The sequence below is a fragment of the Natrix helvetica genome (assembly GCF_964273705.1).
Source record: "Natrix helvetica genome assembly, chromosome: 4".
Lineage (NCBI taxonomy): Eukaryota > Metazoa > Chordata > Lepidosauria > Squamata > Natricidae > Natrix > Natrix helvetica.
This window is the reverse complement of record NC_138550.1, coordinates 160,856,471-160,880,216: the sequence shown is the minus strand read 5'-3', so window position 1 is coordinate 160,880,216 and position 23,746 is coordinate 160,856,471. Positions and strand designations below refer to the sequence as shown.

Below are 23,746 nucleotides of genomic sequence, written 5' to 3'. Positions count from 1 at the left end.
GATAAGCAGGAGGGAAAGAAGGCAGGCAGGCAGGAGGAAAGAGGAAGGAGGGAACTGGAAGGGAGGCAGGAAGGAAGGGAAGGAGGAAGGGAGGGTGGAAGGAAGGATAGACAAGTAAGAGGGAAAGAGGAAAGAAAGCATGTGACTACGGTGGGAGACGAGGAAAGACCGGTGTGCTATGTTATGCAGAGGTGTACTTATAACAATTTTATAGACAAATGATACTATTTACAGTCGCGCGGGGGGGGGGGTGCGAAATGTTTTCTTCTTCCTAGGGGGGGGGGCATGACAGAAAATAATTGAGAAGCACTGGTCTAGCTTAAGAGAAAGAAGGACTAGGGGAGACAGGATAGCAGTGTTCCAATATCTCAGGGGTTGCCACAAAGAAGAGGGAGTCAAGCTATTCTCCAAGGCACCTGAGGGCAGAACAAGAAGCAATGGGTGGAAACTCATCAAGGAGAGAAGCAATTTAGAACTGAGGAGGAATTTCCTGACAGTTAGAACAATTAATCAGTGGAACAGCTTGCCTCCAGAAGTTGTGGATGCTCCAACACTGGAAGTCTTTAAGAAGATATTGGATAACCATTTGCCTGAAATGGTGTAGGGTTTCCTGCCTAAGCAGGGGGTTGGACTAGAAGACCTCCAAGATCCCTTCCAACTCTGCTATTATATTGTATTGTATTGTATTGCATTGCGTTGCGTTGCGTTGCGTTGCGTTGCATTGCATTGCGTTGCATTGCATTGCATTGCATTGCACTTTATTGTATTGTATGTTGGCTTCCCCTAAGGAGGCCAGCTCTGCCATTCTCCTCCTGCTTGGTTGTAAGAAAGACACTGAAGAGGCAGAGAGACTATCATGCCAATGCAATCCTAGGCTGCATTAACAGAGGGATGCAATCAAGATCACGTGAAGTATGAGTAGCAGTTCATAAAGCCTTAGTAAGGCCACCCTTGGAATATTGCATCCAGTTTTGTTGCCACAATATAAAAAAAGATGTCGAGACTCTAGAAAGAGTGCAGAGAAGAGCAAGAACAATGATTAGGGGACTGGAGGCTAAAGCATGTGAATAAAAGCCTCCATCACTTTTAAGAAAGGACTGGACAGCCACTTGTCTCGAATGGTATAGATCAGTGGTGGGATTCAACATTTTCTAACTACAAGTTCTGTGGGCGTGACTTGGTGGGCGTGGCAGGGGAAGGATACTGCAAAATCCCCATTCCACCCCCATCATCTGGGACTCGGGAGGCAGTGAATAGCTGGGGGCGGGGCCAGTCAGAGGTGGTATTTAGTAGTTCTCCAAAATACTCAAAATATCTGCTACCGGTTCAGAACCTGCTGAATACCACCTCTGTCAAGGATACTGTAAAATCCCCATTTCCTCCCGATCAGCTTGGACTCAGGAGGCAGAGAATAGATGGGGAGGGGCCAGCCAGAGGTGGTATTTACGAGTTCTGAACTACTTAAAATTTCCACTACCAGTTCTCCAGAACCGGTCAGAACCTGCTGAATCCCACCTCTGGTATAAATAGGGTCTCCTGCCTGAGCAGGGAGTTGGACTAGAAGACCTTCCAACTCTGTTATTTTGTTGCTGTATATGATACAAGGCATGCTGCAGGTACCGTCAGCTAGAGACCTACATTTAGTAGGTCCCAGGAAATGGGCCTTTGGTGCTCTGGCACCTGCCCTAGGGAACATTCTTCCCTCCAAAATTAGGCTAGCTCCATCCCTTTGGATATGCTGGAAGGCCCTCAAGACTTTGTTAGGTTATGGGACCTCAGGCTCTCAAGGAACAGGAAGCAAGCTTAGATAGCTCCATTGCTCAGCTGCCTATTATTATTCCCCCTCTGCCTAAGGCTTCTAGCTCTGTTTTATAACATTTAGGTAGGTAGGTAGATAGGTAGGTAGGTAGGTAGGTAGGTAGGTAGGTAGGTAGGTGGATAGATAGATAGATGATAGATAGATAGATAGATAGATGATAGATAGATAGATAGATAGATAGATAGATAGATAGATAGATAGATGATAGATAGATACAGATGAATAAATAGAGATGGATGGATAGGTAGGTAGGTAGGTAGGTAGGTAGATATATGATAGATAGATTGATAGATAGATAGATAGATAGATGATACAGATGAATAAATAGAGATGGATATATAGGTAGGTAGGTAGATATATGATAGATAGATAGATAGATAGATAGATAGATAGATAGATAGATAGATAGATAGATGATAGATAGATAGATAGATAGATAGGGATAGAGATGGATGGATAGGTAGGTAGATGATAGGTAGATAGAGGTAGATAGGTGGATAGATAGTAGATAGATAGATGATAGATAGATAGATAGATAGATAGATAGATAGATAGATGATAGATAGATATAGATGGATGGATAAGTAGGTAGATATAGATGGATGGGTTTGGTAGGTAGGTAGGCAGGCAGGCAGGCAAGCAGACAGACAGACAGACAGACAGACAGAGATAGATGATAGATGATAGATGATAGATGATAGATGATAGATGATAGATGATAGATATATAATAGATTGATAGATGATAGTTATAGATCTATAATAGGTGAGAGGACTCCTTGGAGAAGACCCGGAGGTTGGGAAAGATGGAAGGCCAAAGGAGAAGGGCACGGAAGAGGAGGATAGCGCCATTGATGAATTTGGACAAACTCTGAGGGACAATAGAGGACAGGAGGGGCCGGGCATGTTATGGTCCATGGAGTCATGAAGAGTCAGACATGACTTTGTGACTGAACAACAACAAAAACCGATTGTTGCTGTAACAGTCCATCCACCTGGCCTGGATGTTTTGCATCGTCATAACCCTTTCAAATGAACTTTAGCAAACGAACGTTTTTGAATGATGTCTGCATCAAATCACAGAGTTTGTCGTCGTAATAGTTGGTGGGAGGGTGACCACGGGAGGCAGGAAGAAGAGCTGGAAGCCTGGTCTGATGAATGAAATCTGAGTCCAAGGGAGTGGCGGAGGGGAGGGGGGGAGGATGGAGAAAGCATCTCGGAAGGGACCCTCTCTAATTTTCAGGAGAGTACAAATTTAAAAAGATAACTGCAGGGGTACTTTCAAACTTGCAAGATTATATTAACGTAATCTTTTAATAGAGTTAGTGCTCGTAGTTGTGCCTCTGGTCGGAGCTCACTCAAAGGCTAATGTGTGTGTGTGTTTTTAAAGGCATTTCAACTTGTGCTCCCTGAAGAAGTAAAGCCAGACAGCAGCATTGCTAAAAGATCTCAGACTACTGGACATTTGGTTATCAACATGCCAAAGGTGGGACAAAGATTTAACGTGCAACTTCAACTTTGACCTGTTTGCGCAAATACCCTTCTCCTTTGCATTCCTCCCTCCCCCTTCCTTCTTTCCTTCCTTCTTCCCTCCCTCCCTCCCTGCTTCCCTTCTCCTTCCTTCCTTCCTTCCTCCCTCCTCCCTTCTTTCCTTCCTTCCTCTTTCCCTTCCTTCTTCAGATCCCTTCCCTTCCCTGTCTGTCTTCTCCTTCCTCTTCCCTTCCTCCCTCCCTGCTTCCCTTCTCCTTCCTCCCTCCCTTCCTTCTTCCATCCCTTCCCTTCCCTTCCCTGTCTGTCTTCTTCCCCTTCCTCTTCCCACCCTCCCTCCCTGCTTCCCTTCTCCTTCCTCCCTCCCTCCCTCCTCCCTTCTTTCCTTCCTTCCTCTCTCCCTTCCTTCTTCCTATCCCTTCCCTTCCCTGTCTGTCTTCTCCTTCCTCTTCCCTTCCTCCCTCCCTCCCTGCTTCCCTTCTCCTTCCTCCCTCCCTCCCTCCCTCCCTCCCTTCTTCCATCCCTTCCCTTCCCTGTCTGTCTTCTCCTTCCTCTTCCCTTCCTCCCTCCCTGCTTCCCTTCTCCTTCCTCCCTCCCTTCCTTCTTCCATCCCTTCCCTTCCCTGTCTGTCTTCTTCCCCTTCCTCTTCCCACCCTCCCTCCCTGCTTCCCTTCTCCTTCCTCCCTCCCTCCCTCCTCCCTTCTTTCCTTCCTTCCTCTCTCCCTTCCTTCTTCCTATCCCTTCCCTTCCCTGTCTGTCTTCTCCTTCCCCTTCCCTTCCTCCCTCCCTCCCTGCTTCCCTTCTCCTTCCTCCCTCCCTCCCTCCCTCCCTCCCTCCCTTCCTTCTTCCATCCCTTCCCTTCCCTGTCTGTCTTCTTCTCCTTCCTCTTCCCCCCTCCCTGATTCTCTTCTCCTTCCTTCCTTCCCCTTCTCATCTTCCTTCCTTCCTTCTTTCCACTCTCCCTCCCTTCTTCTGAATTTCTTCTGAAATGTGATTCCTCATCCAAGAGGCAGGTAGCCAACTTCCTTCAAGTTTTCGCCATCTGTCTCGTCTTCCTCATTAATTCAGGCAGTGCCTCTGCAGTGACAGGTTTGCAGCCTCATCAATGGCTGGAACCCTGCCTGAGTTTTATTCTTTGGAGCCACTTCCAAAACAAATTTCATTTAGAATCCGTCTCTCTTAGTTTCAGAAGACCCATTTTGATAAATCGGTGCGAACTCTTAAGAATCCTTTGCAGAGATTTTGGAGATTTTTTCCCCTGACAATTGAATATTAAAATCCCCATTGATTTATATTCTGGCTTTTCATGTTTAGAAGGAGGCTTATTCCATTTTTCTGCATTATCATGGGGTACGTATATTATTTTCCACCCAGAAAAATGTGCCAAAAATCCCAAGGGAACGCGTTATGATGGAGCAAGTCTCGTGAGGCTTTTTCATTAGCATTAATACCGTCAGACGTTCTACCTTTGGGAAATCATTGATGAATTACAATGAAGAAATTGTCAGTACAGGGTTTTGGGGGGGAGGGGCTTATTCATTTCAAAGAGCATTTTAAAAGTCATATGTGGCCAGCTAGAAATTCTCCTTTCGCAATTCTCCTTTTTCTTCTACTTTCTTATGACTTTTAATGAAGCCTTTTGAATTTACAGTTGAGTTTAGTGTTGTTTTGTTTATTTATTAGATTTTTACAATACAATACAATGGCAGAGTTGGAAGGGACCTTGGAGGTCTTCTAGTCCAACCCTCTGCCTAGGCAGGAAACCCTATACCATTTCAGACAGATGGCTATCCAACATCTTCTTAAAGACTTCCAGTGTTGGGGCATTCACAACTTCTGGAGGCAAGCAGTTCCACTGATTAATTGTTCTAACCGTCAGAAAATTTCTCCTCAGTTCTAAGTTGCTTCCCTCCTTGATTAGTTTCCACCCATTGCTTCTTTTCCTGCCCACAGGTGCCCTGGAGAATAGTTTGACTCCCTCTTCTTTGTGGCAACCCCTGAGATATTGGAACAGTGCTTTGATTTTTGTCCCACGTTTATTACTTTATAAGTAACTGAAGGCGGCGAACATACCTAATACTCAAGGGTGAAATGCTACCAGTTTGGGCCAGTTCACCTGCTACGGGTAGTAAAAAATACTATTAAAAGCTTTTTTTTTTAAAGTTCCAACGATCGTATGTTGCACAGCTGAACTTCAGAATTTATTTTTTTATTTTTTAAGCATTTCTTTTTAATACAGGTTCTCCAGAAATGATAGAAGTAGTCCTTGTTTCATGACTGCCGTAATAGAATGTCCTACGACAGGGGTGTCAAGCTCAAGGTCCGTGGGCCGCATCCAAGTCGCATCCAACCCGTGGGGCCAGCCCAGAAATCGCAAAGGACTACCCCACAGTGCTAGTGAAAATGGGGGAGGGCGGTACATGCCCACCCCCACAGTCTTTTTCAGCCTGAACAGCCTCCTGCAGCACCCAGCTGGCCAAAACAGGGCACGGAGGATGCGTCCGTCCTGTCTCCCCCTACCCTCTGGCTGGTCCATGGAGGAGAACTATAATTCTGTTCGGGCCCTTGAAGAAATCCAGTTGGACACCCATGGCTTGAAATTCTTGGTTTGGATAACTTAGAACTGTGACAGTTCTAATTTATCTGCCTCTGTCTGTGACAGTTTCAGTCAGACTTTCAGAATTGTACATAGAAATGTTTTACCTGTAAATGACGTTTTTAGCTTTAATCGTAATGTAATGTGCGAGAACAACCACTTAAACCCTGGTGGAAACAGTTCTAAATTCGATTGTAAAAAAAATCTGTTTTTTGTAACAAGAGTTGTCAAAGACTGGAACATCTTAACCCAAATTTAGTTGCCTCGGCTATTAACTTTCACAGTTTTAATTCTAACCTCTGTGGATCTCACCCATATTTAAGACATTCCCTACTGGGGCGTGCGTCAATGCAATAAGTCAGAGTTAATTTTTTACCTCTCGATTTTGCTGGTTTGAATTTGTCATTTTTGTTTGACAAATAAACATATATTAACATACAGCTTTAACAACCTTTGATACTTACAATGATTGTTAATGGAGGATGAGAAAGGAACTTTGTGATTAAGCCTCATATTTATGACCTTCAGGACTTCCGGTTCCGGCGGCTACGGCGACAGGCAGATCGCTGCCTGCTCCAGCTCTCCCGGTGGGCTTCCCCCGCTTCTGGGGGGGCACAAGACGCCTTGGAGGGGCGTCTTGCCGAAGGAACGGCTCGCGGAGGGTCCTGGCGTCGGCGGCGGCTGGCGGGGGCTCCTCCGCTTCGTTCTAGGCATCGGGGAGCAGTTTTGGAGGACGTGCGTGCGCACGCGTCTCGCCCCATGCCGATCGGAGAACACACCTCCGAACGAAGCAGCGGCAGTATGGTGAGAGGCTTCCTTTCTGCATTCCTTCGCTTTTGAATTGATGAACTTTTCAGCACTTTTAAAAAGTTAAACTTTCGGATCCCTGCTAGAGGTGCGGCTAGAGGGAGGGGGATTTCCCCCCCTCCCTCGGACAAGCGGCTTGAAAAGACTTTCCTTCCATCCCCAGAGAGGAGGAGGGGGGAGAGCCAACTAATGATGCCTCACCCCTATAAAAGTGATTTTCATTCGACCTAGCTCCAGAACTAATGGATGAACTGAGAACTTTTTGAACTTTTAAAAATTTTACTATGCCTCTGAGCCCAAAGCTGGCAGGGCAAGATGGCACACTTCCGTTGTCTTCATGAACTGTGAAACCTGACTCCACCTTTAAAATTCAGGCTTCCGGTCTTTGTCTCCGAGTCACCCAGAGGAATTTCTTGTGGATTGCTACTTTCTGAACTCTTTGGAGAAAAAAAACTTTCATCTACTGCTAGAGTGACTAAAGAAATCCCCATCTGTTTGGATCCTCTGCCTTCTGAATTCGCCTGCCTGCTCTACCTCTCCAGCTGCCCAGTCTCTACTTTGACTGATCTCCTTGCTTCATAAACCATGTCTCCAAAAAGACCACCTCCTGGAAAGCCTGGCTTTGCTACTTCTGCTCCAACGTCTGCAACGTCTAGTCCAGCTACACAGTCAAAGATATCAGAATTGATGCAACCCAAGACTACAGAGATAGACTTCCAACAAATGCTTCAACAAATTTTACAAGGCCAGGAGGAAATTAAGAAACAGTTAAGGGAAATGAAAGATGAAATTAAACAGAATCAAGCCCAAATCTTTAAGAACTCACAGAGACTGGACCTTGTGGAGGGTGGGGTGGCGGAGGCGAGGGGGGGGGGTAGAGGCCTTACAGAAGGGGAACAAAGAACTTGACATCCAACAAATGAAAGCAGAGTTTGAAAGAATGTCCTTTTATCTTAGATTTCAAAATGTAATAGAAGCAGATGGGGAAAATATAAGGGACATTATGACTAACATTCTAGCTGAATACATACACAAAGATAAACAGCAGATGGAATGGGAGATAGATCTAGCTTATAGAGTGAATTCAGCATATGCCAGAACACATAATGTACCCAGGGAGGTTCATATTAAATTTCTTAGGAAAACCACAAGAGATGAAATTCTGGGTGTACAAAGGGGGCAAACACTGACATACCACGATAGGGAGATAACCATTCTAAAGCAGATTCCCAAAAAAATTAGGGAAAAAAGGAAAAGTTATTCGCAATTGGCGAATAAATTATACCAGAAGGGGGTGTGGTTTAGATGGTTGATGCCTGAAGGTATGCTGATATTCTGGGAGGAGACAAGAATCAGAATCAACACACCCATAGAGGCACAGGCCTTTATGGAAAAAAACAAAGCGAACCTAGAAAAAACAGATGACACTACAACGGTTATACAGGACACGGGAGGGGCCGGAGCTCTGCCAGCGGGGGGTGAAGGGGCAACACCAAGAAAGCTCAGATCACAAAAATAAATAAGAAAACCACAATGTTATAAACAGACCGAAAGTATTAATGAATTTACAACTAGACTATATATTATAATTATATAAACTGATTGAAAAGTATTTTTTCTAGAATTAATATGCTGATTTTTTTTATGACTATGTAATAAGGTTTGATATTTTGATGTAACCTAGGAGTCTGGAGGGAGGGGGCGTCTGCCATACTTGCAACTGCCAAAATTTGTAACTATTCCACTTACCCTTTTCCGCATAAATGTTTTTAAAAAAACCAATAAAACTTCTTGAAAAAAAAAAAAAAAAAAAAAAAAAATATTTATGACCTTCGCAGGTCTTGAAAGGAAAGGAAAGCTAGTCATGAGTGCCGTCAGTTTCACTCAGTGACTGATTCACTTCGTGATGTAGGGAATGGAAACCAAATTGGGCTTTGAAGAAGCTGGAAAGGTAAACTACGGACTTTTTTGAACTCTTGTGCTCAAGAAGATTTGTGATAATACAATGGATAGCCAAGAAGACAAATTGAACATAAGCATCTTGGTATAAAGGTCGAGGTTCCCCTTGCACATATGTGCTAGTCGTTCCCGACTCTAGGGGGCGGTGCTCATCTCCGAAGACATCTCCGTGGTCATGAGGCCAGCATGACTAAACGCCGAAGGCGCATGGAACACTGTTTCCTTCCCGCCAAAGGTGGTTCCTATTTTTCTACTTGCATTTTTTACGTGCTTTCAAACTGCTAAGTTGGCAGAAGCTGGGACAAGTCAGGGGAGCTCACTCCATTACATGGCGCCTGGGATTCGAACCACCAAACTGCCAACCTTTCTGATCGACAAGCTCAGCGTCTTAGCCACTGAGCCACGGCCTCATCTTGGTATATAGGTATCTAAATAAAGAATGTTGGACATTTTGAGTACGTTATTGATCCAGATTCTTAAAAATCAATCCTGGAAACATTGCCCCATATGTTTGCTTTTTAAAAAAAATACATCATCTTCTCTAAGATGGTGTCTGCTATATTTATAGAATTTCTACAGTTTAATCTGTCATATTTATTTGGCACCTTCTCTCTGAGAGTTCTTTGATCTCATCACAAGATCGCATCTTTCATTGTGCAAAGTCTGCATTTCCCCCTATTTCCAGTTTGCATTTCTTGTTTCTTTCAGCTTAAAACTGTATATTTCTTTTTTGCCTTTCTGGTGACTTTGTGGTAGCGGAGATTATAGAGAGAATAAATTACTACATCAGTTAAATGAAAGCTCTTTATGTTTCCAGGCAGACTTCTGTTAAGCCTGAAAATTAATATTCCTTCTTGTCTCAGAGGAAGTGAAAAGGGCAGAAAAGGGTTTTAGATGAATAGAGCTAGACACTTTTTCATCATTCAGCAAACCAAAAAAAAAGAAAAAGATTTTAAAGATTTTAAAATTTGTGCAGGGAGATATGCCTATATGTGTCACCATAAAGCACATCTAATATTTGTGCCATTCTTGTAAGCATTTGTTTGTCTAGCTGAAAAGCAGTGTTGGAATGGATTATTACATTGTTTTATTAACTCAATGTCTATTGATTACATGCGGATGCCATAAGACCAAAGCAATGATTTTTTTAGTTGAACCCCCACCCCCACCCTTTTTTTAAAAAAAAGTTAACGGTATGCTGAGTTGTAATTGGGGCTTATTGAACTGTCGATTGGATAAATGTGCTGATTGCCAATTCACTGGAACTCCTTGTTGCCTTCAGTAGAAAAAATAAAATTCACACAGCTCAACCAGCGAGAAACTAAACCTAGACCAAATCTGTACCCTGTCATTTTGGGGAAATGCCCACACCACATTGTAGAGCTTCCTTCCTTCCTTCCTTCCTTCCTTCCTTCCTTCCTTCCTTCCTTCCTTCCTTCCTTCCTTCCTTCCTCCCTCTTTTACCTTTCTTTCCTCCCTCCCTCCCTCCCATACATTTCCTCCCTCCCTCCATACATTTCCTTCTTTCCTCCATACATTTCCTCCCTCCCTCCCATACATTTCCTTCCTCCCTCCCTCCATACATTTCCTACTTTTCTCCCTCCTTCCCCCCATTTCCTCCCTCCCCTCCCTCCATTTCCTTCTTTCCTCCCTCCATGCATTTTCTTCCTTCCTCCCTCCCTCCCTCCCTCCTCCATACATTTCCTTCTTTCCTCCCTCCCTGCCTCCCTCCATACATTTCCTTCTTTCCTCCCTCCCTCCCTTCCTCCCATGCATTTCCTCCCTTCCTCCATACATTTCCTTCTTTCCTCCCATACATTTCCTCCCTCCCTACATTTCCTTTTTTCCTCCCTCCCTCCCATATATTTTCTTCCTCCCTCCCTCCATACATACATTTCCTCCCTTCCTCCTCCCTTCCTCCATTTCCTTCTTTCTTCTCTCTCTCCCTCCATACATTTCCTTCTTTCCTCCCTCCCTCCCACCATTTCCTCCCTCCCTTCCTCCCATACATTTCCTTCCTCCCTCCCTCCATTTCCTTCTTTCCTCCCTCCCTGAAACAAGTATTCTCTAATTTCATGAATATTCAATTCAACTCTTTAGTACTTCTGAAAATGATTGCTGTTAGTAATCTAGATCTGGAGAATTTTGTATCAGGGATATCAATTCAGTCTGAGATAATTTTCATTTAAGTCTGCATTATAAAGATTTTTCAACCAATTGGAATTCAAATCTCTATGAAGGTTTGAAAGAGTTGAGGATTGGTATGAAGGTCTGGCTGAAATAGGTGCCTCTCAGATGGGTTTAATTCTGGGTAGATAGCAGTTTACATAGTATAGAAACAATTTGGAAACAATTCTTTTGGAATCATTAAATCTTACATGTAATAAATTCAAATATACCTGCAGATGGAGGTGGAGAATTGCTTCCTGTGCTTACTGTAGTCCCTCCCAATGCTCTTTTGAGTGCTTGCTTTCCAAGCCTTAACAAGGCTTTATTAAAATAAGATGAACTGTAATATTACGTGAAATATTTATCTTTCCATTTCCTCCCCCCCCCCCCCCCCGTTTCGCTGAAAGCTGCAACAAAATAAGGAAACCAATTTGTTATTCTCCCTCAGGCTAAAGATGTGGTAGTAACTAGCCAAAAAGCATCCATTTCTGAGAAAACATCTCATCCCAGGAAACTACAAAGAAATCTAAGAAGGTAATTGTGATTCCCCCCCCCCTTTCCTTTGGCACCTCAATGAAAGCTGAAAAGTATGATTTATTGGCAAATACGGTCAATATAATGCAGCAGTGAGTAGGACCAATAGTTGTAATACTGGTTATTGTGAAACCAAGTTTTACCTGAAGAGGGCTGATCAACAGTTTGCCCATCGGGATCCTGTGTAAACTCTTCTGCTTTAGGGGCTCCTCAGTTAAGGAAGTTCTTACAACTGTAGGAAAACTGTATTATTTTTCACGGTTTGCTCACCTTGTTATTGATTACAAATCCCATTTCCCCCCTCCCTTCTAGGCAATGTTGAGCTTCCTGGAAAGGGCAGTTCTGCAACATGCTAGATTAGGGTGGGCAGCCCATTACCCATGGCGGTTGGCGGGGAGAGTCAAGACTTCCATCATTGTGAAAACAATAGTCCCCTTGCATGAAACAAAGCAAAAAAAAAATCATAACAGTTGAATCCTTCACAGGTTAGCAAATGCCACACCAGTGACGTGCAGTCAGGTGAGGCAAGTGAGGCACAGCCTAACCTCTCATCATCAGGGCAGCGAGTCATTCGATGGGAAACTTGCCTTTTGGGAGGAATGACCCAGCTTGGCTCCCGCTTTCGAACTGCCACCCAACGACCGAACGGAGAAGCGAAAAGGCAGGAGAGACAAAGCAGGAGCCAAGCCGAGTCATTCCTTCCAAGAGGCAAGTTGCCTATCGAATGACTCGCTGCCCTAGACTCGAGGCTCCAGTCCAGCCTGCGGTGCTTGCAGCCCCCGCCAGCTCCTCCAGGGACTCCCAAGCTCGGCACCAGAGAGCTGCCACAAGAGAGGCCAGCCACGTTGCCCAGGCGGCGACAGAGGTTCCCTTTGTTCTTTCGGGTGTGGGAAGCGGTGGGGGGGGGAGAGGCTTCCTCCGCTCCGTCCGCTCCCCACCTGCGCTGCCCTCGCCCGACAAGCGCGCCCCGGATTCCGCGCAGCTCTGGCAGGCGGTGCCGTGGCCGAATCCCAGGGCGGAGGGCGGCAGGTCGCAACTGAGCATGCCTGACTGTGGAATTCTGGGAGTTGAAGTCCACAAGTCTAAAAAAAATTGCTGCCTCACCAGCTATAAACCTCACCGCACGTCACTGTGCCACAAAACCCACCCTTTCCATTTTTTCCAAGTACAGGAACCTTGGCGGCTCCCTGAGCTTGGTTGTTTTCCTCCAGACATTTCACCCCCCCCCATACTAGGTGACATCATCAATGCTAGAAGGGAGTGGGATTTGCCCTCTGTTTTATGTACAAGTTGCTTGTTTTGTCAGTGTTGGAGGTGTTCTTGGTGGTTCCTTGATTAGGCTGTGGTTTACCGTTAGCTTGTTTGTCTGAGTTGGCAATTACTTGATTGGGGATATTGTTTACTTCTAGGCCAGGGCTGTCAAACTCCCGGCCTACGGGCCAGATACATCATGCTCTGGCCACGCCCATACCCCGTTTAGCGAAGGGGGCAAGTCCCGATACGTCACGTAAAGCCGCCGGGAGGTGATTTTGACATCCCTGTTCTATTATTAATATCGACATGTATCTCTGCTTATCTAGGTGTTGATTGCTGGTTTGGAGCTTTTGGTTTCTTTGTTGCCTTTTTTGATTGTCTCGTTTGAATGGCGTGGAGATGTTGCTGATCTCTATGTGCCTGTTGTCGGCTCTTTTCCAAGTGAGACACGCCTTCATTCCGTGCAGTGTCCCGAATGCCAAACTGTGACAATGTACTGTGTATTTTTTTTTTAAATTATGCAAAGTAGGTAGAACCTCACAAAACCTCCTGTGAGTAATCGCTCTTCTAGTTTTAGCTATCTTGCATAATTTGGGACATTTTTAAGGCTCCGCTATTTATATGCGTGAGTGGGAGATCGCCAGGGGCTCCCCATATGTCACACCACTTGTGGGAGCTGCTTGGCTGACCCCGGCCATCTAGAGGACTTGCTGTAGGGTGGACTAATTGTTGCAGTCTTATTTTAGAGGTATTTTAATATCTTTGCCTTCAATCCTCTGAGCTTTCCTTCCTCTCTGCTCTTGTTGCAAAATGGTGAAAAGCATTGGTGATATTCAGCATATTTGGACCGGTTCTCCCGAATACAGTAGTGGGCTTGCCCATCCGCCCTGGCTCTATATAGCATCCGATTTAGGCACGTTTTTCAAACCGCGTGCATGATCAAAGCGCAAGCCCGGAAGGCCGAGTGCACGCATGGGGGTGAGCATGTGCTCTCACATTTGCGAACCGGTAGGAAAAAGTAAGTGAAAAGGAAAGGCAGCCTTAAAAAAATACTTTAGGGGGGAGCGCAGGGGGAGGGGTCATGTGCGAGCGTGCCACACCCATAATGGTTTGCGCGTGACCCACCGTGCATGCGTGTGCGACCCACCCATCCCCCGCTTTTGGTTTTTTTTACCGGAAGCCTCTGGAGGGCGAAAAACGGCCCCAGGGGAACCTGGAAGTTCAGGAATGGTGACTTCCGGTTTGTCCCTACGAGCGAACCGGAAGTCTGTCCCTGAATTTCCAGTTTGCCCGTAGGGAGGGTTTTTCGCGCTCCGGAGACTTCAAGGAAGCCTCCTGAGGGCGAAAAATGGCCTCAAAAGAATGCCAAAGTCAGCAGGCCTGGGCGCGCATGCGTGCGGGAGCTGACAGGGCAATGCCTCATGGGCCCTAACAAATGGCTCCATATGCCACCTTTGGCACGCGTGCCATAGATTCGCCATCACGGCTATAGAGGGACATGGTCTTTGCATGCACAAGCTGACTTCTCTTTGCACTAATGTTCAACTCTTCCAAGTTCTTTGAGGAATCTAATTTCCTGGAAGCAATTTTGTTTGATTTATTATGAATCGGAGGGGCTGCAATGCACTTGGAGATGTTAGGAACGTTGAATAGGTGAGTGCCAAAGGGGGCTGCTCTTAATCAAAGGCATACGGTAATATAATATAAATATCCAAAGGTAGTTTGGATGGACGATTGTGTGGCATTTCACCCATACGGGGTGGGTTCCAGCAGGCACTACTGCCGGATTGCTCATGCGTGGGCTGCGCGCGGGCTTGATGACCACTGCGCGCACATGCGCAGTGCAGTAAAAATTGTTTTGCGCACGCACAGAAGCAAAAAACAAGATGGCAGCGTGGAGAACTGGTTTGGGGGCGTGGCAGGCCCAGGTTGCTGCCAGTTCCAGCGACCCCGACCACCAAACCACTGTCAGGTTGACTGAACCAGTCCGAACCGGTAGGAACCCACCACTCATCCCCTAATCTGCAAAGGATGACCCCACAGGGGCTTGTTAAACAGATTCTCCAGACTTGATGTTGGTCTGTTCCAGGGATGCGCTGCTACAGGTTCTCCCGGGTTCGGGAAAACCCGTAGCTAATGTTATGGCCCTGGCTGCCCCCTCCCCTCCCTTCCCACCCCTCTCCTTCCAAGAGTCTCTATGCAACCTGTTTTGGATGCGAGGTAATTGCAAGGGTGTCAGGGGGGGGTTTCCACCCTGAATTAATGAGGCAAAGATCTTGGCATTCCTTATAGCATACTTCCGAATAAGCAGAAATAAAACTCGAAGCATGTTCTAATAAAAAAAAAAAAACTTTTAATACAAAATAAAATAAAAATACAAAACTTTGCTAACTCAATTAACTACATCTCTGCAGAGTTATGTTGCCCACCCTCTTGGCAGGCGAACGGAAGATCAGAAGGAAAGTAAAGAATGTGTGACGTATTGTGTGATATGCGCATTAATCATTGTCAGATAAGACAGTTCAGTCTACTGTATAACTCAGAATATAAGCACAAGTTGGCAAACCAATTAACGCAGTGACAAAGGCCCCGTGCGGAGGCTTGGGGAGGGAAAAAAAGAGCCTTCTGGAAGTTTCCGGCTTCCAGAGGGCCTCCAGAGCCTGGGGGAGGCCATTTTCTCCCTCCCGGAGGCTCAACAAAAGCCTCCGGAGCCTGGGGAAGGTGAAAACACACCCTGTGCTGCCCCACAAGTATATAGCTAGTGTAGGAATTAGGAACTGTGTCCTTTAAGAAACTACCTTATGGGAAATGTAGTTCCATGACAGGTGATCACATCTGTGTTTCTGATTGGCCACTGGGGCATTCTGCCTGGGTGCAAAGTTCATAGCCAGCCAGTTTAAATGCCTTTGTGAACCGGAATTGTAGTGTTTTGTATCTCCGCTCAGCATGGGAGTGAAATCATCTTTTTACACCACGCGATGGGACAGAGCATGGAAAGTCAGAAGTATCTGAACACTGAACTGCAAGTTTTGCTATTAGGAATGCCTGAAAATAAACTTGATCTGAAGAAGATTCCTGAGCGTGGAGTTAACTGCATGCCCCCAGCAGAACAATCCCCAACCCCCGCCATGGTACAGGAGGCAGAGTAGGCCACGCCCACCATGGCCACTCCCCCCCCACCAACTGGGCAGAGAACCCGTTGCTGAAACTTTTGAAGCCCACCCCTGGTCTGCTCTAACATTAAGGATGATATTCAGGGTCCCCTTTTCTCATAGGTTGCTCCTAGATTTAATTGTTTGCATCTTCAGCTAGTGGGGAGTTGCCACCATGCAAAATATTGACTTTACTGGAGCAAAAGCCTCATTCTAAGGTAGCAACTTCTTTGGTATTCCTAATTTTGAATATTGGCCCCTAGCTGCTTTTTGTGTTACATAGGCAATCACCTGCTCTCGTCTCCATATTACAGCCTAGCATTATTATCTGCTGGGCTCCAGAGTAACAAACAAGCAAAGGAGGAGCTGGGAATCACTAAAGGGAAGAGTGATTAATAAGCTAATTCAGAGTCATCATAATACAGTTTTTGCAAATATGTCAGGGAGACAGCAGTTAATTACGTTACAGGGGTGATAATTTGAACGGCATTTTCTGCAATATTAAATCCACTTTATCAAACAGCTTAATAGCAGACCAAGTCCTAGCTGCAGAGATTTTTTTTAAAAAGAATAATCTTCTCCCTGACTCACGAAAACCCAAGCTGGATACTACTTTAATTGCGTGAATTTAGCAATTTTTATTTATTTTTGATTATATAACCATCAGCAGCTTCCCTAGGAACACTGAGCAATCTCCAAACGGGGGGAGAGAGAGAGGAGAGAGAGAGAGAGAGAAGGAGAGGGGTAGAGGGAGAGAGAGGAGGAGAGAAAGAGAAGGAGAGAGGGAGAGGGGGAGAGAGGAAGAGAGAAAGAGAAGGCGAGAGAGAGGAGAGAGAGAGAAAAGGAGAGAGAGAGAAAGAGAGAGAGAGAGAGAGAGAGAGAGAGGGAGGGAGAAATATTTATATCTCTGTCGGGCTTTGAATTTGAGCTTGTATTCTGATTGGTTGTCAGACTGCCTAGGGACAAGCAGGGGCAATTCTGCGGACTGTCCTGAGTCCCAAGCTTAGTTGACTCTTGCTGAGTGATGATGTAATGAAAGGGCTTTGGGCTTTGCCTGAAGAAGTTAAAATAGACTGGTTCAGGCCTTAATGGCCCATTGACAAAAGTTAGGGTGAGGGTTGATGTAAGTGCTGCTATAAGAGGACTAGACAGTTCGAGTGGATTATTAAAAACTGCCAATGAGGCAGAAAATTCAAGCTCAAATGAGAAGTGGAAAAAGGATCCAGGTTTGATTGCAGTTTTGCAGCAGGCAAGATAACCTAGTGTTATGGCTGACCAGCGGTCAGTGAAGCTGGCAGCAGATTCGGAGAGTGAGGAGGTTGGGGAGGAACATGGGCCAGTCCTGGAGTCTGGGGAAGGCTCGGATGAGTGCTGTGCATCAGAGGCAGAGATAGAGCCAGGGCCATCTGACAGTTATCAGCTGCCTTCGAAGTCAGAGATCAGAGAGGCAAAGGAACAGCTGGAGCCTGTTCCCAGTGTGCGCATGCGCAGAGTTGCCAGACGAAGGGAACAGCTAAAGAACAGGGGTTGATTTGGAAGTAAGGCCACAGGTGGACGATGAATTCCCCCTCCCAGAGGAAATAAAAGAGAAGTGAAAGGGAGTGGAGTTTGCAAGAGACAATTAGTTCAATTAATTGGCTTGTGACTCTCCGAGACTCCTTGCCAGGTTTTGCAGCTATTGACCTGTCAGCTCTCCAAGCCAGATAAGATCTGTGGCTGTAAATCCTCCCTTGAGAGACTTTACTGGATGTGAATGAGCAGAATTCACAGTCAATTAATCGAAAGGGTTTTTTCAGGGCCAGGTGTTTGCTTCATGCTCTTGGGAAGCCTCGGTCAGAACCTATGGGAAGAAAAAAAGAGAAGTAGAAATTCAGAGAGACAGAAACTCAACCCCCCCTCCTTTGTCAATGGGCTATTAAGGCCTGGGCCAGTCTATTCTACATAACAAAGATCCACCCCTTCAGACAGAGCCATTTCATTGCCCTTCATTGCACCACCCATCAGGTTTCAAACAAACTTAGCACACAGACAATCTACAAAGCTAGCTATAACCTCTGGGAGCAACCAATCAGGAAACTCTTCCTGCGCCCCAGGAAGTTCAAAGCCCAAGAGAGGGTATAAAACTCAAGCTCTCTGGGCATCTCTACCCTTTTCACCCAGGACTCCGAGGCATGAGATCTTGTCCACCATTAAACCATCTTTCCAAACAGCCTCCGTGTTTCCAATGTCTTTTTCTCCACTTGGAACTGAACCCAGATGGACGTTTCTTCCAACAAATAGAATTAATTATCAAAGGAATCTTTCTTTCCAAGAGGTTAAGCGTGCATAAGAACAGGGGGGGGGGGGAATTAAGGAGTTCCCATTTGGTTTCGTTGAAGCAGAATAAGAACTGGCTTACTTTGTAAACCTGGAGTCTCAAATGTTTGATTCTCCAATCTCTTTCAATGTTGCCCACCTTCACACACACACCCTCTCATTCTTGGCACAAAAAGGAAAGTCATTCAAGGAAGTTCCAAGGACTTGAGGTGTGTGTAAGTGTGTCAGCATATGCATATGTATATCTCACACATTTTAGAAGTGCTGATGTAAGAGGACTCCATTTTTAGTGGATTATTAAAAACTGCCAATGAAGCAGAAAATTCAAGCTCGAATGATGAGAAGTGGAGAAGGGATCCAGGTTTGATTGCATGAAAGCTGGCTTGGTGACTTTGGGCCAATCACCAGGAGATGGTGAGTTCTAGTTTCACTTTAGGCATGAAAGCCGGCTGGTTGACTTTGGGCCAATCACCAGGAGATGGTGAGTTCTAGTCCTGCCTTTGACATGAAAGCAGTGGTGAAATTCTTTTTTTTTTTTTTTTTTACTACCGGTTCTGTGGGCGTGGCAGGGGAAGGATACTGCAAAATCTCCATTCCCTCCCCACTCTGAGGCCAGCCAGAGGTGGTATTTGCTGGTTCTCCGAACTACTCAAAATTTCCGCTACCAGTTCTCCAGAACCTATCAGAACCTGCTAAATTTCACCCCTGCTATCAAGGCTAAAAAATCTTGGACCAAGTTATGCTTTCATGATGGCAAAATAGGAGTGCAGGTTTAAACAAGCATAATGTAGTTTTACATAACACAATCTGCCATGGAAACACCTTAAGCAAGCCAATGAGTGGGTACCTGCATTATACTGTAAAGTTACAACTCTCCAGCTTCTAGTCTCTGCTTACCCATCTCCCCACTTTCATCAAGCAAAGCTTACACACTGTTGAAAACACATTTTAACACATTGGTAGACACAATTAGATACCTCTTTCTTCTATCCTGACAGGAAACACACTATTGGTTATAGAATCCCGGTTAGCTAATTATATCTGACAATCTCTAAAAATGTTGGAGTGAATGGTGCTGCTATTTTTTTTCAAGAGGCAACTGGATTTTCTAGTTTTTCTTTGAAGACGTTTTGCTTCTCATCCCAGAAGCTTCTTCAGCTCTGATTGGATGGTGGGGAATGAAAGGATTTATACTCCTTGCAGACAGCTGGTCATTTGCATCCTTTTAGAGGGTCACTTAGGCCACCTGAAAGTTTATCCATGTCCTCAGGGTCACCTCAGTGGTGCAAATGGGTGTGGAGCTTTCTTGGAATTGCTGAAAGGACTGTGTTATAGTTTGGAGATAGATGATGTCGTATCCCTCCCCCTTTGTTCGGAGAGGCCTGTTCAGTTTTGACATAGATGGCCTCTTTGACCCTTCTTTCAAACCAGTGATCCTCTCTGTCCAAAATATGGACTTTGTTGTCTTCAAAAGAGCAGCATGTGTCTTTTTAATGCAGATGGACTGCTGAATCTTATCCTGATGGGTTTGTTCTCCTATATTGTGCCATGCATTTGTGAAGTGGCTGTTTTGTTAATACAATACCATACCATACCATATCATACCAGAGTTGGAAGCGACCTTGGAGGTCTTCTAGTCCAACCCCCTGCCTAGGCAGGAAACCCTATACCATTTCAGACAAATGGCTATCCAACATCTTCTTAAAGACTTTCAGTGTTGAGGCGTTCACAACTTCTGGAGGCAAGCTGTTCCACTGATTAATTGTTCTGTCAGCAAGTTTCTCTTCAGTTGTAAGTTGCTTCTCTCCTTGATTAGTTTCCACCAATTGCTTCTTGTTCTACCCTCAGGTGCCTCTTGCTGGGTGATAATGTAATTAAAGGACTTTGGAATTGTTATTCTGGCTCTGCCTGAAGGAGGTAGATCTTTTGTTATGCAGAACAGACTGGCGCAGGCCTTCATGGCCCATTGACAAAGGTGGGGGAAATATTTCTGCCTCCCTTTTAGGGGAAATATTTCTGCCCTTTTAAATATTTCCTAAAATATTTCATTTTTCTAGGAGAGGGCTGGGGGCTGACTTCCTACACTCCTTAGGAGAGAAGGTAAAGCACAGCCTCTAAGGAAACCATATCCAGCTTCCGACAGATCTTGTAGACCTGAAATGAGCAAAGTGATAATTAGAGATGAATATTATCGAGGAGTTCACAAGAAGCCACTTAATCATCATCAGGATATATTTCTAAAGCTCTGGGGAGAAGAATAGAGGGCATGGCAACTAGAGAACATCCCAAAGTGTGCTTGTGTCAGCGTTCCAAATATCATCCAGAATTAAATCAGAGTCCAAGGCAGAGCTTTCCTCAAAGTTCCAGTTTAATAAGAGAGACATGTTGGTACAATCTGTGGGAAACCCAAATCTGAAAGCTTCCGGGGTTTCCCACCCAGTTGAAAGTTCATGATCTTGCTCCCACACCCCCAAGTCCATCACATGGTCCAATCTTCCACTGCCAGCCTGGCATTTCCACCCATCCAGTTCTGGTCAGGTGCAGAGGTGCGGAGACAAAGAATGACCTTGGGCTTCTAGAAAGGAATAATTTATTTTGACAACACACATTCTACTCCTTACTATTCCCCCTCCCAATTCCCCACTAATGAAACAGCATAGGAAAGAAAGAGAAAGAGTGTGGCAGGCCAAAGATCCTAAAAGGAATATGACTGCAGGCCTGACAGCTTGGTTTTCTGAAGGAGCCCTTGATATCTGAAACCTCTTGTGTCCTGCTGGACAGCAATACGTCTTCAGAAGGCTTTAAAAAAAAACTCAACCTGCTCTGTTTTTATATGAAGGTCAATTAACTTTCCCCTTCTTTTATTTGTCTATTTGCTTACTATTGCAGACACGAGGGTCTGGAGAAGTTGGAAGTGGATCCTACCAAATATTCCTTCCCTGACGTGACAAATATTGTCCATAAAAGGGATCGGGCGGGGCAAGGACCTTTCAGACTTCAGCAGCCCAAAGTTACAGACGCCGAGAATTTGAGCTTTGAAGACAACCCAGAAGTTCCACCTTTAATTTAAAGAACGAACGCGGGGATAGCTTCTTTCGTGGTTAGAACTTCATGACGGTGCATAACCTCTATCTGATATTCTTGTGTATACACACACATACCTATTTACTATTCTTCTCTCTGGCGGGAAATTGAGATCCTTGCCAAAATCTCTGTCCAACTCTGTTAAAACGTATGTCAGATCAGGTTCATTTGCATCCTGTTTTACAGGGCTCTTTTCTTCCAGCCCAGTTTGAGTATGAATTGTTGTTGGCACAAGGGCATCCATCGTAATAGTTCTTGGCTTCAGCATGGCAAACAATCTGGGATTAAAGCCCTGCCCCTTTCACATGCAAGCGTAAAAGTGCAAGTGTGTACAATATACATTAAAAAGGAGTGAGGCTTCGATTATTGATCAATTGCACCCAGGGGTGAAATCTACTTGCCTTCACTTCCAGTTTGCAAATGTGAGTGCGTGAAATCCTGCTTTCTAGCTAACATGAATCACACATCACAGCTGATCGTCGGAAATACCGTTAGCATTTTTTTTACTACCGGTTGGAGTGAACCGGTAGCTTTTTTTTTTTTACCAGCAGTCCAAACTGATTGCACTCCCCACTACGAAGGCAATAGCCATTTCCGTGAATTCCCTCACATCATACTAGCTATATACCATTAGCAATATTACCGTATTTCATTCTATTCTACTAGTAAATTCTTTTCCTTCTTTCCTCCTTTCAACCATTTTCTCTTCGTCTCTCAGGAACTCCACTTCTCTTGTATTCTCTTCTTTTCACCCATTCACCTAGCTTTTGCTTTGTCTTGTAGTTTCTATATTTCTTCTTCCCACTATTTTTTTCTCCCTTTTGGGTCTATTGTTTTAGTAACTGTCCCCAGTTTCTCCCCCCCCCCAAGTCTTTCCCCATTATTCCCCCCACTACGAAGGCAATAGTCATTTCCGTGATAGGTTTGGGGATATGAGGCGAAGCGTGAAGAATTCTTTTTCTTGCCCAGGAAGCTCGGGGTGAGATTAAGAATTGCATCTTTGCTCTTTGAGCTCAAAGGGCATCGTAATAAGCAGTAATGAGCATTCCTGAAGATTTCCTAGAACAAAACATTGGAGAAAACTACAGAGACACAGCCAAAGGAAGGAAATGCAAATAACATTTGGCAGGGGAATGCCATGCTTCTCTTCCTTGTGGGTTCAAACCTTGTGTTGGTTTCCTTGCTCCTCCCATTTTTCCTCAATTTTAAACAATTTCTATATACGCTGCTTCCTTTCTTTTCAATTTTAGGCATGCCAACTATAGTAAGAGATGACCGAAGCACCCTGCTTCTTTCTGCCAGGGACGCTTGTTAATTTATCCACCAACGACATGCATAATTTCTCCTTTCTTTTTAGTCCTGCCATCAAGCTAATTCTTAACAGCTCAGTAAGGTAAGCCCTTGTGAGTAATACTGACAGCATTTCCACCACCCCCTTTCCAATCCAGTCTTTTACTGATTTACCTTTCTCGCTTGAAATATTGCATTTCATTTTCACTCAAATTGCCTGCCTGCAGTCATCTTCAAAACTCCAGGTATAGTTCGTGTTATCAAATGTTCCTCTGAGTTACAGAGAAGGGTTGGAATCTGGTATGTGTAGGTATGCACATAGAAGGAAGCGTTGGAATAGAACTGCATGCAATTGTATAGGCCAGGGGGTGTCAAACTCATGGCCCGCGGGCCGGATGAGTTCATGTGCTGGCCATGCCCACCTCTGGTTTAGCGAAGGGGGGAAATGTCCTGATATGGCACACGACAACGGTGGGACGACACGAGTTTGACACCCCTGATATGGGTCTTCCACCTTGAAATTTGAAATGGTTTCTTTGAGAGAAAGATATTACTACTTCAATAAAAAGCCAGCAACTAAGTCACAAATACTTTGTAGTAAAGTATCCACAGACCAAGCAGATGACTGCAGCATACTTTTTCCATAGGAAAATGTTTTTTTTTTCCTGTAACAGAGGTGAAAAATCTGGGCACCCGGTATAGTAAAGCCAGGAATAAAGATGATTTTGAGATATCACAGCGTCATTGTTCTTTTGACATTCACACGTTCTTGGGGGATTTGGGAAGAGGGTTTCCGAGATGCAGGACCTGCCCTTTTTATCGCTTTCACACAAGGGCGATTGAACCCCTTTTGAATTGTTCTCGGGCCTATTATATCCTCAGCGCTCAGCAGCTGAATCTGTCGGTTTTTCTGCTCAGCGGCTGCAGTTCAACCCAAAATTGTGAATCCAGTTTTCAACGGAGGGGCTGGAGCTGTGCAGAGTTTAGATAACAAGCCATTTTCCTTGGTTAGAAAAGTTGGCTTATTTTTCTACGTGGCTGCTGGTTCTGCCTCTGTCCGTACGAAAACACACCCTGTCAGAGTTTGTTGCAGCAATCACATCCAGAAAGCATACACAGGTAACTGATTCAGCAGGATTCATTAACTTCTCTTTGAAGAGGGAGACCATGTTCATGGGAAAGAGATACATAGCAAAAATGCTTCCAATGGTGGCTTGTTCTCCACTAAAATTTTAGGTTAGACAGCGCAAATATACCGTTCTCTGGTAGCCAGAGAAAC

The 23,746-nt window shown here is 44.9% G+C and overlaps 1 protein-coding gene across 1 annotated transcript in view; it reads left to right on the top strand.

Moving 5' to 3' along the window:
• DNAAF11 (dynein axonemal assembly factor 11) overlaps positions 1-23,198 on the top strand; it is a 43,124-nt gene extending 19,926 nt beyond the window's left edge. The window contains exons 10-12 of the mRNA XM_081949867.1: positions 3,209-3,304; positions 11,286-11,371; positions 20,983-23,198. Coding sequence (XP_081805993.1) covers positions 3,209-3,304; positions 11,286-11,371; positions 20,983-21,163 — 363 coding nt within the window. The 3' untranslated portion in view covers positions 21,164-23,198. The remainder of the gene's footprint in view (positions 1-3,208; positions 3,305-11,285; positions 11,372-20,982) is intronic.
• The last annotated feature ends 548 nt before the right edge of the window (positions 23,199-23,746 follow it).